The sequence below is a fragment of the Orycteropus afer genome, unplaced genomic scaffold (assembly GCF_000298275.1).
Source record: "Orycteropus afer afer isolate SDZICR_OR568_19922 unplaced genomic scaffold, OryAfe1.0 scaffold00006, whole genome shotgun sequence".
In the NCBI taxonomy this organism is placed as follows: Eukaryota; Metazoa; Chordata; class Mammalia; order Tubulidentata; family Orycteropodidae; genus Orycteropus; species Orycteropus afer.
Window position 1 is genome coordinate 19188904 of NW_006921593.1, and position 13978 is coordinate 19202881.

At 60.5% G+C, this 13978-nt stretch overlaps 1 protein-coding gene across 1 annotated transcript in view; it reads right to left on the reverse strand.

Moving 5' to 3' along the window:
• Positions 1–13978, reverse strand: part of CROCC2 (ciliary rootlet coiled-coil, rootletin family member 2) — a 56516-nt gene that overhangs the window by 3481 nt on the left and 39057 nt on the right. Inside the window, exons 26-31 of the mRNA XM_042781279.1 lie at positions 12504–12671; positions 11419–11776; positions 11056–11219; positions 10462–10582; positions 9669–9802; positions 253–402 (exon numbers count right to left, since the gene is read on the reverse strand). Of these exons, the coding sequence (XP_042637213.1) occupies positions 253–402; positions 9669–9802; positions 10462–10582; positions 11056–11219; positions 11419–11776; positions 12504–12671 (1095 nt within the window). The remainder of the gene's footprint in view (positions 1–252; positions 403–9668; positions 9803–10461; positions 10583–11055; positions 11220–11418; positions 11777–12503; positions 12672–13978) is intronic.

The following is a 13978-nucleotide window of genomic DNA, read 5'->3' on the forward strand; positions in this document are numbered from 1 at the left end:
GGCGGGCCGGGGCGGGGAGTGTGCCCCCGGCCTCAGGCGCGCACAGGGGACGCTCTGGCGTGGGGTGCACGCTGGGGGGCAGGGAATCCGGCGGGGGCCCTGGGGCCTCTGACTTCCTGTCCCTGTCCCTTGAGCAGTTTCCTGGCCTGTCAGCCTGCAGCACCAGCATCGTCCCCAGAGGCCTCCCTTCTGCTGAGGACCTTTCCCACACCGTTGGCCGCCGCCTGGGGACACCGTACGCGGGCCTCGCACCTGCTGCAGGGGTTCCAGAGCGCCCTCTGCCTCCCGGCACCTGCGCTCCAGGTCGGCCAGCTGCCCCTCCAGCAGCCTCCCGGGGAGGGCCAGCCCCTGGCTGTGCTTCCTGCTCTCGTCCAGTGTCTGGCGCAGTGCGTCCAGCCGCGCCTGCGGGAGAGGGATACGAGCTGGCTCCTGGAGGCATGGAAGGGGGGGCGGGGGTCCAGGGCACCTGTCTGTCGTGCCCTGTCCTGCCCTGCAAGTCTGCATCTCTGGGGCGGGCACAGGTGAGAAGCAGGGCAGCTTGTGGGTCGTTAGGCGGTTTGTAGTGTGGTCACGAGGAGTCCCTGGCTGTGCACATGGTTAGTACTTGGCTGTTGAACAAAAGGTCGGAAGGTCAAGTTCACCCAAAGGCACCTTGGAAGAAAGGCCTGGTGATCCACTTCCAAAAAATCAGCTTCTGAGTTGGAATCAACAGAGACTGACAGGGACCAACTGGGACCGACGGGGACCAACTGGGACCGACTGGAACTGACTGGGACCCACGGGAACCGACCAGGATCGACTGGGTGACAGCGAGTGTTCATGTGGCAACAGCCGTGCCTTCCGCCTGGTCACACTCTAGCATGTGGAGGGGTGGGCGGAGCCAGCAGCAGGCAGCTGTCCACTCCCCAGGTTTCCACACCAGAGTGGATGGTGGTTTGGACAAGAGAAGAGGATGTGACATAAAATTCAGAGACAGACTGGCCGGGGTGTGGGATGGGAGCTAGGGCTCTCCTGCGGACGCCCATTCTGGGCCTGGACAGCTGGGTCATCCAAGGTCCCGCTTCCTTTGGTGGGAAGACAGGATGGGAGCCTGTTTGGGGTGTAGGCTCAGAATTCAGTCCTGAGGGGCCACCCAAGAGTTGATGCCACGGGGGCCAGGGCACTGATGGGGCAGGGAGGGCAGGCTGCTGGGGAGGGGAGCCTGAGAAGGGAAGGGGCAGAGGGAGGTGGGAGTGGTGCAGAAGGCAGCCCGGGAAGGAAAGCACAAGGAGATTTCCAGAGGGAGGGAGAGGTTCCATGGGGCCAGGGGAAGGCTTGCTTAGGAAGAGAGAGACTGGGGACAGAACCGCCCACAGAGGGGCAAGCCTGCAGGTGTCCTGGTCTGGGGACAAAGTCATGTCGGGCGGTGCTCCAGCCCCCATGACATTTCATTAGCAGACGCGTGGTGTTAACAATGACTGTGATCGTCTTGGGTACTGTGTCCAAGCCTTTCCTCCGTTTTCGCCACGTGCTGGAAGCCATACTGCCCTGTCTTACACAGAGGGATGAGGGCCTCGTGTCCGTCCCCTGCTGCAGGGTGGGAGGGGGCAGGGGACCCTGCAAATGCATCCGGCACGTCGTTACTTTAATAAAGGAAAGGGGCGGACAGTGCTGTGGGAAAGCTGCCGTGTGACACCCACCCTGCAAATTTGAAAACGACCACTTTCCGCCTGCACACATTTCCCATAAAAAAGCAGAGGTTTCCTTCAAATATGGCTTCAATATTTCATGGTCCTTCTAAGAGGCCCCAAACCAATTACTGAGGCATTCTGACCCCCTTGTAATGACTCAGCTTTTATGGAATTCCAATGAACCGTGGTAATTGAATGGAGCTCCTTACTCCCGCCCCGCCCTGCCCCTTGGAGCCTTCCCTGGGGCTTGCAGCTCTTTGTCCCAGGGCACCACGGGAGGGCCTGTGGCTGGGGAGCTGAGAACGGCACAGAGGGCGCAAGCCCTGGCCTTCCCTCCCGGGTCTGGACGGGCTCCAGCTGCTTCCCTCTGGGGACTTGGGGCAAGGCTGGGGCCAAGGCTGGGCTCTTCTGTAGCTTGGGTGTGTTGCAACCTTGTGGGCTTTTGTCAAACCACAGCTGGGTGGGCCCTGGGCGTGCCGCAGAGACAATGAGATGCCCCCCCAGACGTGGGGCTGTCCAGAACAAGGTTCTCGCGTGGAAGTCTGTGTGGAGGTGGGGCGATGTCTCAGGCACCCCCCTGGGGTCGGGGGCAGGAGTGGTTCAGAGGTAGCACCCTCCCCTTCCCTGCGGGAGGCTGGGGTTTGATTCCCGGCCAGGGCACCTCGCCCCCAACCACACCGCCTGTCAGTAGAGCCTTGCATGTTGTGAGATGCTGAACAGGCTTCAGTACGTGTCCAGAGGAAGAGGGACTGGGGAGGAAGTGTGTGTCAGGGTCGTGTCCTGTCATCACACTTACTCAGTCTGTATGCTGAGCAAACACTGCGAGAAGCTGGGCCATCTGAAGAAGACCGAGGCATCAGAATTGGAGGAAGACGCATTAACAACCTGCGACGCACACATGACATAGCCTTGTTTGCTGACAGCGAAGAGGACTCAAAGCACTTACTGAGGATCAAAGACTACAGTCCTCAGTATGGATTATACCTCAACATGGAGTAAATAAGAATCCTCACAACTGGGCCAGTAAGGAACAACACTGTAAGTGGAGAAAAAACTGAAGGCGTCAAGGATTTCATTTTACTTGGATCCATAACCAATGCCCATGGAAGCAGCTGTCAGGAGACCACAGACATGTCACAGTGGGCAAATCTATTGCAAAAGATGAAAGAATTCAAAAGCAAAAAATGTCGCTTTGAAGACTAAGGTGCACCTGGCCCAGCCATGGTATTTTCAATCACCTCATTGTTGTTATGTGCTGTCGAGTTGGATCTGACTCATAGCAACCCCTCCTTGGGTTTCTGAGGTGGTATCACTATAGAAGTAGATTGCCCAACCTTCCTTCCCGGGAGTGGCTGGTGGGAGTGGAGTGGCTTAGGAAGACAGAGGCTGGGGACAGAACCGCCCACAGAGGGGCAAGCCTGCATGTGTCCTGGTCAGGGGACAAAGTCATGCCGGGCGGTGCTCCAGCCCGCACGACATTTCATTAGCAGACACGTGGTGTTAACAATGACCGTGCTCTTCTTGGGTACTGTGTCCACGCCTGTCCGCCAGCCTTCTGGTTAGCAGTCAAGTGCCTTAGGCACTGCCACCAGAGCTCCCAGAAGAGGATGTTAGAGATAACAGGTAAATGAATAAACCAGACAAAACAGACGTTGATTCTAGGAAAGACCAGTAAAATAAATGAACTGTTGGCAAGTCAGGTGAGGAGCAACAAACAAACCCATGAAGGACAGAAACAGCCGTAACCACAGACACAGACGACGGAGGTGATGTGGAGGCAAGGCCCAAACAAACCCTCAGCAGTGCACTTGAAATGTCAGATGGATGGCTACCACACAATGACGAAAACTGACCCCAGAGGAGATGGAGTGCTTAACAGACCAGGGATATAAAAGGAGTCACAAGGGAATAAAAGCCGGCCATTTCACGCAGCGAGGTCCCTGGGCGGCACACACCGTTTGTGCTGGCTGCTAACCCACAGGATGGCAGTTGAACTCACCCCTTGGCGCTGCAGAAGAAAGGCCTGGGACTCTGCTTCTGTGAAGGTCACAGTCAAGAGAGCCTGAGGGAGCAGTTGTACTGGGTCACACAAGAGGGCATTGGTGGTAGTGGGTTTGGTTTCCAGTTCCCTTAACATGTCAGCAGGAGTCGAATACTCACAGGTAAGTTCAAGTTGACTCTGGGAGCAAAGGGAGCTCTAGCGTTACTGAGACTGGCCGGTGACAGGTAGAGGTGGAGAGCCCACCTGCTCAGGTCAGGAAGATAAAATGATATTAACACCGGAACCTGATCAACACAGAGCCAAGGAACAGCCGCAGAACTTTGCCGTCAACCTCGCCGACTCCAATACCACTGTGGTTTGCAGTTCTGGACAGGGGCCCGCAGGCCTGCGCCTGGGATGGTGAGTGCATCCCGGGACTTCGCTGTGGAACCAGGGACTGATGTTCAGCATGACCCTGGAGGAGAGTTCTCTGGCAGAGTGGAGGGAGGGTGCGAGAGAGACTGGCACTGAGGGGCCAGAAGGGGCACGTTTGGGTGCAGGGGAGCGAGGGGGCCCTGGTCAGCCCCTCCCAGCAGTTGAGGCTGGGAGCCTGGCTCCCATCCCAAGGCGACAGCCTGGCGGCCTCTCCTGTGGGTGTGGGCAGGGCGGGGGTGATGCTGGGTGGCAGCCAGGCCCTCTGCCCGAGTCACGCTGGCTCCGAGGCTGGCCAGCTGCGGGTGGGCCTCCCGGGGGCTGGGCTGGTGCGTGTGCTGGTTCTGCATCGTTGTTCTATGGGGTCCCTGGGCTCACCCTGGGAACAGGGAGGGATTTGCTTTCCAACAAGAATCTCACTGTTTGCACAGCACAGCCTACCATTTAATTAGAAAAGTATGTTTTTAATTAACTTTCTCTTGACAAATACACTGGCTCAGGCGAAACAAGGAAAAAGCCATCCAGGCAAGGGAAGGAAGCTGTGCCCAAGGTGGGCCTGGTCTGGGACACGCTGGCGGCTGGCAGGGGACGGAGAGGTGTTGGCCTGTGCTGGGCACGACAGCCTGGCCTGGGCCTGCCGGGCCATGGGCAGCCCAGAGGAAACACTCGCCCCCCACCCCGTTTCCCTGCTTGGTTAGCTCTTAGTCCAAGGTGCCTGGGACATCTGGTGAGATGGGGACTTGGATGTACAGATGTCCACCCAATGGCAACAGCTTACAGAAGCTGGGAAAACTGCCCTCCAAGCTGGAGACAGGGTGTGTGGATTCCTTGGGGGGGGGGGCAGAGCTGACTCCAGGGAGCCCTCAGCACTATTGCTCCTTGTGAGAAACTGCTCCCCCAGAGTAGAAGTTGGGAATGTCCCAGGTACCCTGACTCGGATGGGTAGGCTGGAGGTGGGTAGGGGGCAGAGGGGGAGGGCCCGCGGTATCCCACTGGGCCTCTGTGTTGAGGGTCATGGCAGGTGAGGGGCTAGGACCCCTAGCAGGAAGTGGGCGATGTCACTTGGAGCACAGTGTCCTCATCCTCTATGTTCCTGGCAGGGGACATGCTGCCCCACGGCTGGTGGTCCCACTCTCCCTGGACTGCAGGGTCTCAGAGTCCTGCCTTTCATGGGGCCTGGCACGTTGGGACAGGGACACAGGAAGTCTCTGATGGGTCCTCTCCATAGCCAAGTTCACATAAGACCATCCTCCCCTTGACACACGTCCACGGGAAGGACCACAGACTATGCAGCTGTCAGTCAGGGCTCAGAAGCACAGAGAGGCCCATCTGACTAGAGAGAGGCGGTACCGTGAGGGTCAGCTGCACGGCTCGGAAGATGGGAGCCGGCCTTCCGCCGACACGAGGGGCGGTGCGGCTGGGGATGGGAGCAGGGCGTCCTCCCGAGATGAACCCACAATACTGAGAGAGAGGGCCGTGGAGGTGGGGAAGCAGGTGCGGCCTGGCAGGTGAGCAGAGAGGACAGGCCACCAGGGTCGGGCTTTATCGACCCCAGCAGAGGAGCGGGGAGGAGGAAGCATCGCTACAGGGGAGGACACGTCTGTTCACAGAAGACAGAGCTGCGTGCGGACGGAGAGGGCTCACCGCCCAGGGGAGGAGAACGGGGGAAACAGACCAGCGTGGGCACCACAGAGCCACTGGCTTCCACCTGGGACATAGACAGCCGGAAAGAGCCTGCAAGGAAAGACCGAATAACTTGAGAATCCTCCCGTCTCTCGAACCCACGTGGGACTGAGGCCAGAGGCCAACAGCTGGCCCGGAGGCGGAAGACAGGCTCCTCCCAGACAGGTGGAAGGTGGGCTCTGAGTCACCTGTGTCCGCGTGACTGAGGGTGGTGGGCTGTCAGTGGTGGTCATGAAGCCTTGGGCCAGAAGGTCTACCATGTGGGCTCTGAGATGGGCAGGAACACTGGCCCCTTTGTGACACCAGGCATACGTGACGTTATGTGGCAAAGGGGTTGTGCGGGTGTCACCGAAATGAGACTGATGCAGCAGCAATAAGTGTGGGCTCAGGTCCTGGCAAGGATGAGGATGTCGGAGGACCTGGCAGCGTCTCCTCCCATCCGACCTCAGGTCAGTGGGAGTCGGAGCCCGTGGGACCACGAGTACACCACAGAAAGGGTCTGACAGGAAGCATCGAGCAAGTACAGGGAGCAGAAAGCCCTCCCGGTGAGCAGAGGCCGGGTCCGTAAACTGTTGCGGTGCTCGTCAGGAGGCAAATCCCCTAAAACAGGCAGAGCCTGAAAGGTGGGACCAACACCAAGGACAGGGGACGGAATGATGGCTGGGTCCATCAGGACCGAACTCACAGGGTGAGGGGAAGGGAGAGCAGCAGAGAGGACACTGACGTCCAGACCCAGGTAAGTGCCGGCAGAAACCATGTGAGGGCACCACAGAGGCCACTCCATGCGGCAGTGGAGTGGAGGCACTTAACGCTCTGAAGAGCAAGGCAGAGAAATGTGTGCATCCAAGGCCCTCAGGAAGAAAGGGGATGCTGACAGGATGGAAGCCAGGAAGTCCACACCCCATGCTCAGCTCTGACGCACTCAGGAGACAGACCACACATGAGTGTGTGAGTGAGTGGTTTCCATGGTTGATTAACAGGTGCATTTCAAAATGTGTCACTTGCAAGCAGAAAGCATTATTTCTAAGTGTCCATGGAAACATCTTCAAAAATACTAGATGTCACCTCCGGGGAAGACCAACTGCTGAAAGCAGAGACGTACACAGAACAGGCACGCCAGCGGCCACGGAGCCATGGGGTGGGCGTGCTAGTGACCACAAGCTGAACGTACAACTGAGAATGAGAGGTGGTCTCTGGCATCAGCCATTCCTGGCTGCTCTGCCAAATGCCACATACGTGATCATCCCACGGTTCCAAGGGCAGACGCTCAAAAACGGCCTCCAGGGCTACAGTCATGGCAGCAGGGGGTTCCTTCTGGAGGCTCTGGGGAAGAAGCCAGTTCCCCGGCCTCAGCTTCTACAGGGTGCCTGCACTCCTTGGTTTATGGAGTTCCTCCATCCTCAAAGCCAGCACCAGTGGGCCATGTCTGCCTCTGCCCTCCCACATCCCTCTCATAAAGACCATGTGATGATGCTGGAAGGAGCCCTGGTGGTGCAGTGGTTAAGCACTCACTGCTAACTAAAAGGTCAGTGGTTTGAACCCACCAGCTGCTCCAGATGAGAAAGATGAGGCAGTCTGCTTCCATAAATATGACAGCCTTGGAGACCCTGTGGGCAGTTCCACTCTGTCCTCTAGGGGCGCTGTGGGTCAGAATGGACTCCAGGCAGTGGGTGTGGTTTGGGCTTTGCTTCCATAAAGATGACAGCCTTGGAGACCCTGTGGGCAGTTCCTCTCTGTCCTCTAGGGGCGCTGTGGGTCAGAATTGACTTGATGGCAGTGGGTTTAGTTTCTTCTCTTTTTTGATGATGATGGGCCCACCTGTATCTGCCACAATAATGTCCCATCTCAGGCTCAGCTGATCTGCAGTGCCAATCCTACCCTTGACCTTAATTCCCTAATGGAAATTGAACATCTTTGTGGGCTACTATTCTGCAGCCATAATGATATTTTTTTTTTTCAAATAACGCTTGGATTAAAGTGTCATATAAAAACCATTTTTTTGTGTGTGTGTGTGCCATTGAACCAATTCCAACCCACAGCACCCCTAGAGGACAGAGTGGAACTGCCCACAGGGTCTCCAAGGCTGTCAGTCTTCACAGAAGCGAAGTCCACACCACACCCACTGCCTGGAGTCTATTCTGACCCACAGCACCCCTAGAGGACAGAGTGGAACTGCCCCCCAGGGTCTCCAAGGCTGCCATCTTCACAGAAGCAAAGCCCAAACCACACCCACTGCTGTGGAGTCCATTCTGACTCACAGCGCCCCTAGAGGACAGAGTGGAACTGCCTATGGGGTCTCCAAGGCTGTCAGTCTTCATGAAAGCAAAGCCCAAACCATGCCCACTGCCGTGGAGTCCATTCTGACCCACAGCGCCTCTAGAGGACAGAGTGGAACTGCCCACGGGGTCTTCAAGGCTGTCATCCTTATGGGAGCAGATGGCCAGGTCTTTTCTCCTTCGGGATTCGCCCCACAGGCCCTTCATTTAGCAGCCAAGTGTTTAACCAGTGTGCACCATGGCTCCTTAAACAGCTACTGTTTAGACAAGAACCAGAACGAGCATTTCCTTCCCTCCTACCCCATCTGCCCCGGAGACAGAGTGAGTGGCACGGCGTGGACAGCCACTGCTGCAGGTCTGAGGGCAGACCCCCGCCTGTGTCTGCATGCCTCTTCCTGCACATGGAGGGGCTGGGTCCTCCCTGACCTGTGCCCCTTGGACCTTTGTCTTGGCACCTGTCCCCAGTGCCCCTGGCTCAGCTCCAGCTGCAAGACCCCTTGGCTCCTCAAACTCAGAAGGTTCAGAATGGAACACAGCCCAGCCAGCCCCCGTCTCTGCACGTCTCCTGGGTCCTGCCACCGTTCCCGGCCTGCACCCTCCACTGACCCTCCAGCAGAGGGGCCTCCCTCAGGCAGAGCCCTCCTTTGCCTGCAGGTCTCCCTCCCAGGCTGGTCGGCATCACCTCTGAAGCGGCCCCTTATCCTTCCAGTGGCCCGGCTCCGTCCCGGGCAGGACACGCCGCCCCCAGCCCCACAGGAGTGAGAGCCCCAGGTCTGTGTGCTGACCCGGAGGGACTGTGACACCTTCTGAGGTCGGGGCTCTGCAGGCACCCAGTCGCCGCTTCCACAGACCTGAAGGCCGTCGCACTCTCTCCTTAGGAAGCTGGCCGCTCTAGCACTGCTGGGACCACTGGCCTGCCCACCTGATGCCTGTCCCCTCTTCTCCCCGCTCACTTCATCTTTGCAAGGGTGGGGTGGGGACGGGGCCGGTGGTCCTGATGTCCTGACACCTGGGGTAGCTGCCTCAAAGGGTGGCTGTTTTCCATCCTTCTTAGAAGCTTCAGTGGCACGCTGGCCCATCCCACTGTGGGGACCTCAGCATGTCCCAGCGGTCACTGAGACACGTGACCGGCTACAGTATGGGCCTCGCTCAAATGGTGCAGGAGGGCCCGGCTCTGGAGCCTGCACCTCACCCCGTCCACGCAGCTGACCGCTCCCTGCCTGGGCCAGAGCATGGGGACGGCTCATCAGGGTCTCTCCCCAAGTCTGTCCTGGGGAGACATTCCCTTCAGAATGGCTCTGGGCCCTGAAGCAGCACACGCAGGACCCCACGGGGAGCTCTCAGGCCCAGGCTGCCATCGCCCCAGAGCCACGGAAGAAGGAAAGGCTTGGAGGCCTGAGGCCGGAGGCCTGGTGTCTGGCCCCAGCTCTGCCCGTCACTCCCAGCTGTGCCACCAGGACCAGGTCACTCCCCTGCCTCAGGCCTCAGTTCCCCTCTGCACCAGACAACTCTGCCGTGGGTAGCCCCAGGCGCTGGTGCCTTGTTGCAGTGAGTGCTGGGGGCTGGTGCCCCACATGGCTATCCCCTCCAGCCTTGCCAGCCATGCCTCTGCCCCCAGGGACCCACCTGGAGGCGGCACCTCTCCTTCTCTGCCGCCTGGGTGCTCACCAGGTGCTCCGCCCGCAGCCTCCGGAGCTCCTCCTCCTGCAGGGCCCTTGCTCTGCTCACGCTGCTCACTTGGGCCTCAGCCCGGCGCTGGCCTGGGGGCACAGGGAGTTGGCTCACGTGGCTGCCAGGGCCCCGGGGGTCGGTGGGGCTACCGTGCAGCCCCCTACCACCACTTCACAGGCGTGCAAACTGTGCCTAAAGCTCACGGGTTCTTGGGGGCTGGCTGGGGGGTCCCCACTCCCCCTGGACTCCAGGTCCCTCTTCCCCACCCCTGCTGCCTGCTGTCCCTCTGTCCGGCCATCTTTCCTTCCACAAACGTCTTTCATGCCTGACTCGTGCCAGGCTTGGGGCAGGCCCTCCTGGGCTGACCTTCTAATGGGAGGGGGCAGGAGGCAAGTAAACACAGGAGTGTGACACGGTGGTGGCAGGGGCTCCTCGAGGGCAGGTGTCACTGGGCAGAGGCCTGGACGAGCAGAGGCACGAGCTTCGAGGCAGCTGGTGCACAGGCCTTGCGGTGGGGCTGCCCGCTCAGTGTGGCTGGAGGTGCCAGGAAAGCCTGGCACAGGGGCTGGGGCCGGACTGGGGAGGACCCGTGAGGTCTCTGGATGTCACCCCCCCCCCCAGTGTGATGGGAGAGGAAGCTTGCCTGGGCAGGAAGCTGTGATCACCCCCAAAGCTCCCACAGCCTCCCACTCTCAGGGCAGGGCCCCTCACAGGCAGTCCCTGGGTGGGGTGGGGGTGGGGTGGTCACCTTCCTCTGCCTCGCCCAGTGCTTTCTGCAGCTGCGCGGAGCGGCTCTGGGCTCGAGCCCGTGCACTCTCTGCCTCGCTCAGCCGGCCGCTCAGGCTCGCTGCCCGGCAGCGTGCGTCGTCCTGGTGGAGGGAGAGGCCAAGGGCAGTGCGACGGCCTGCAGGGTGGGGGCAGCCCTGAGGGTGGCCAAGGTGATCACCAGCCGAGGGACGGGGCAGGCAGGGGCCAGATCAGGCAGTTTCTGCCCCAGGTGGCTCACTTCAGCAGGGCCCACGAGAGGCGGGTTGGGGCGGTGAGGTGGGCAGTGCTCGGGGCCACAAGGGGCAGGTGGGTGCAGTGGGGTGGCTGCAGGGAAGGCAGGGTGGTGTCAGGAGGCTGAGCTGGGGAAGACAGGAAGGACTGGGGTGTGTGGGGAGCCTGGAGTGGGGCATGTCGGGGGGCACTTGGGGGCTTTGCTGTCCGGTCTGGTGGGCATAGATCACAGCCCACGGAAGGTGGCCTTGACAATGTGACCTGAGGGTCTCCGCAGCCCAGGGACGGACGGACAGGTGTTCCCCTCCTGCCGTGTGTGGGGCAGGGGCCGTTGAGGGCTCACCCGCTCTCTCTGGGTGTGCCACAGCTTCTGCATGAAGTCCCTCAGTGCTCTCTGAACACAGGCCACGCTGAGGACCTCCAGGCCATCGTCCCCAGGGCCAGGTGAGGAGCCAGCAGGGGGGCTGGCGCTCTGCCACCTGGTGGGAGTCTGGGAGCTGTCGGAGCCTGTGGGAGAGTGAAGGCTGGAGGGATGTGGACGAGGGCATGGGACACAGGGACAGCCACACAGGCAACCTCTCTCCCTTAGCCTTTGCTGTGCTGCCATGGGAAGCTGGGGGTCCAGGCCCCTGAGACTGGCCCGGAGAGGGGGCCAGGGTGCCCAGGTGGGATGCAGAGCCAGGACAGAGGGGTACAAGGCTCTGACCTTTGGTGGGGGAGCCGGGCCGCTCGGGGGAGGCTGTGGGGCTCCGTCCCCGGAGCCCGAGGCTGCGGCGCAGCGTGGAACACAGCCGGTCCAGCTGGGCCTCTGTGTCGCGCCGGGCGCCCTCTGCCCTCGCCAGCTCCTGCTCCAGGCCGTGCATCCGAGTGCCAGTGCTGTGCAGGCGTGCCCGGAGCCCCTCGGCCGTGCTGTCCGCCTGCCGCAGCCTCTGGGCCACGCTGTGCACCTCGGCTCGCAGTGCCTGCTCGGCCGCCCGGCTCTCCTGGACCTGCTCCCTGAGCTGTTTCTCCTGGGCCTCACGGCCGGCTTCCACCTCCGCCAGCTTCCGCTGCAGCCCTAGGACCTGCAGGAGGGACATGGGGGGCTCAGAGGAGGCCAGTGCCAGGGTGAAGGGGGCCAGCAGGCTGGGAGAAGAGCCTCGGGTCGCTGGCCCAGCCCCACCCATTTGCGCCACAACTTTGGCCTCACCCACCCCACCACTGACCTCGCAGGCCACAGCTGGGACCCCGGACCTGGCCCCCAGCCTGCACCTGGTAGAGACAGCAGAGCTCAGATGGGGCAGGGCACCCCCAGGACCCTGAGCACCTGCCTGCTACCTGCACCGCAGCCCTTCAGCAAATAGGACGGGAGGGCCTGCTGGTACTGACCAGAGAGTCTTTGGAGCTGGCTAGGGGGCTGTGAGCACAGGGTGTGTGTGTGTGTGTGTGTGTGCGCAAGCATGGGCACAGGGACATAGGTATGTGTGTGTGATGTGTGAACACACAGAGGAGTCTGGGTGTGTGTGGGAGGACATGGGCCTGAAGGAGCCTGTGCTGGGGGCTCAGAGCTCTGAGCTCTACCTGGGCAAGGCCCCGTCCTGTGTTTCTAACGCTGAGCTCCGGGTCCAGGGGGCGGGGTGGCAGCTTTGGCGCTGGGTCCATCAATGTCCCTTCCCCGATGTGTGCAGGTCCCGCTGAGCGGCAGGGGTGCTCGTGAGACCCCGCTGCCCCTGCCCTCCCGAGGCCTCGCCGTGGGGGCCCTCTCCTGGGCAGGGCAGGCCTGGCCTGAGTGGCCCGCCTGGCCTCACCCACCTCCTTCCTGGCCGCCTTGCAGGCCGCCTCCAGCCCGACCGCCCTGCTCTGCAGCTCCAGTGCCTGCTGCCGGCTGCGCTGCTGCTGCTGCGTGTCCCGGGCGGCTCGGGCCTGCAGCGCACCCACCTCCCGGCCCTTCCTCTGGGCCTCGGCCTCCAGCACCTTCACCTGTGGGTGTGGGACCATGGGGAGCAGATCCCTGAGCCCTGCCTCTGCTCCCATGTACCGTCCCCTCCCTGTGACCAGTTCTGGGCCAGGGCCCCCACATGACCTCTCCGGAGCTGCTACCCTTGGCCATCGCACAAACATGCACCCGGTGCCCCGCTCTGGGGCCACAATGCTCTGTGGGGAGCCAGGTGCTCCAGGAGGTACCCCGTGCTCCGCGGGCAAAGAGGGGAGCCTGGGGGGGGGTGGCCTGGGGACTGTGCAACTGTGCTGAGGTGTGCAGGCTCTGAGTCCCGGCTGTCACCAGCTGTGTGACTTTGATCCGATCACCTCACCTCTCTGTGCCCCAGTTTCTTCAGGTGGGAAATGAACAAGGGATTAGACCCTCTGTGGCAAGTAAATTGTGTATCAACTTGGCTGGGCCTGGCTCTGAGTGACTGGGCAGCTGGGTGTAGTTATTGCCCAGAATAAGACTGGTAGCCAGCTCCGTGGTGGAATCTACTGCAGCAGCTAAGTAGCTGCCTTAGGGATGGGGTCTGCTTCCTGTAAGTAAGGAGAAGCATTGAGAAAGGTCTCTGCAGCTTTTTGGCATGTTTGACCTTGCATGTAGCTGAGTCTTCATTTAGCAACCTGCCATGCTTTGCTGATCTTGGGACAGTCTCTGGACTTGAACTAGTGGCCTGCTGTGTTGCTTGCTAATCTTGGGACTGTGCCATTTTACTTGTCGACCTTGGGGTTGTCGACCTCAGCAGCCAGCAGCTGTCTGAGTTAAGAGAAGCCTCCAGCTTCAGTGGGCTGGGAGTAGGAGGCAGAGCTGAAGCCCAAGGTTGAGGGCTTTCATCCAGCCCCTAGAGCCTTGCACTTTGAACTTGGACTTCTAGCCTCCTAAACTGTACCAGAATAAACTCCTGTTCGTTAAAGCATCTGCTTGTGGCATGTCTGTTAGAGCAGCACTAGAGGGCCAAAACACCTCCTCAAGGATCACTGTGTAGACCAGAGGAGAACACCCACTGCTGTGGACCTGCCCACAGGGTCTCCAAGGCTGTCAATCTTCACAGAAGCAAAGCCCAAACCACACCTACTGCCGTGGAGTCCATTCCAACCCACAGCACCCCCAGAGGACAGAGTGGAACTGCCCACGGGGTCTCCAAGGCTGTCAGTCTTCACAGAAGCAAAGCCCAAACCACACCCACTGCCTGGAGTCCATTCCGACCCACAGCGCCCCTAGAGGACAGAGTGGAACTGCCCACAGGGTCTCCAAGGCTGTCAATCTTCATAGAAGCAAAGCCCAAACCACACTCACTGCCCTG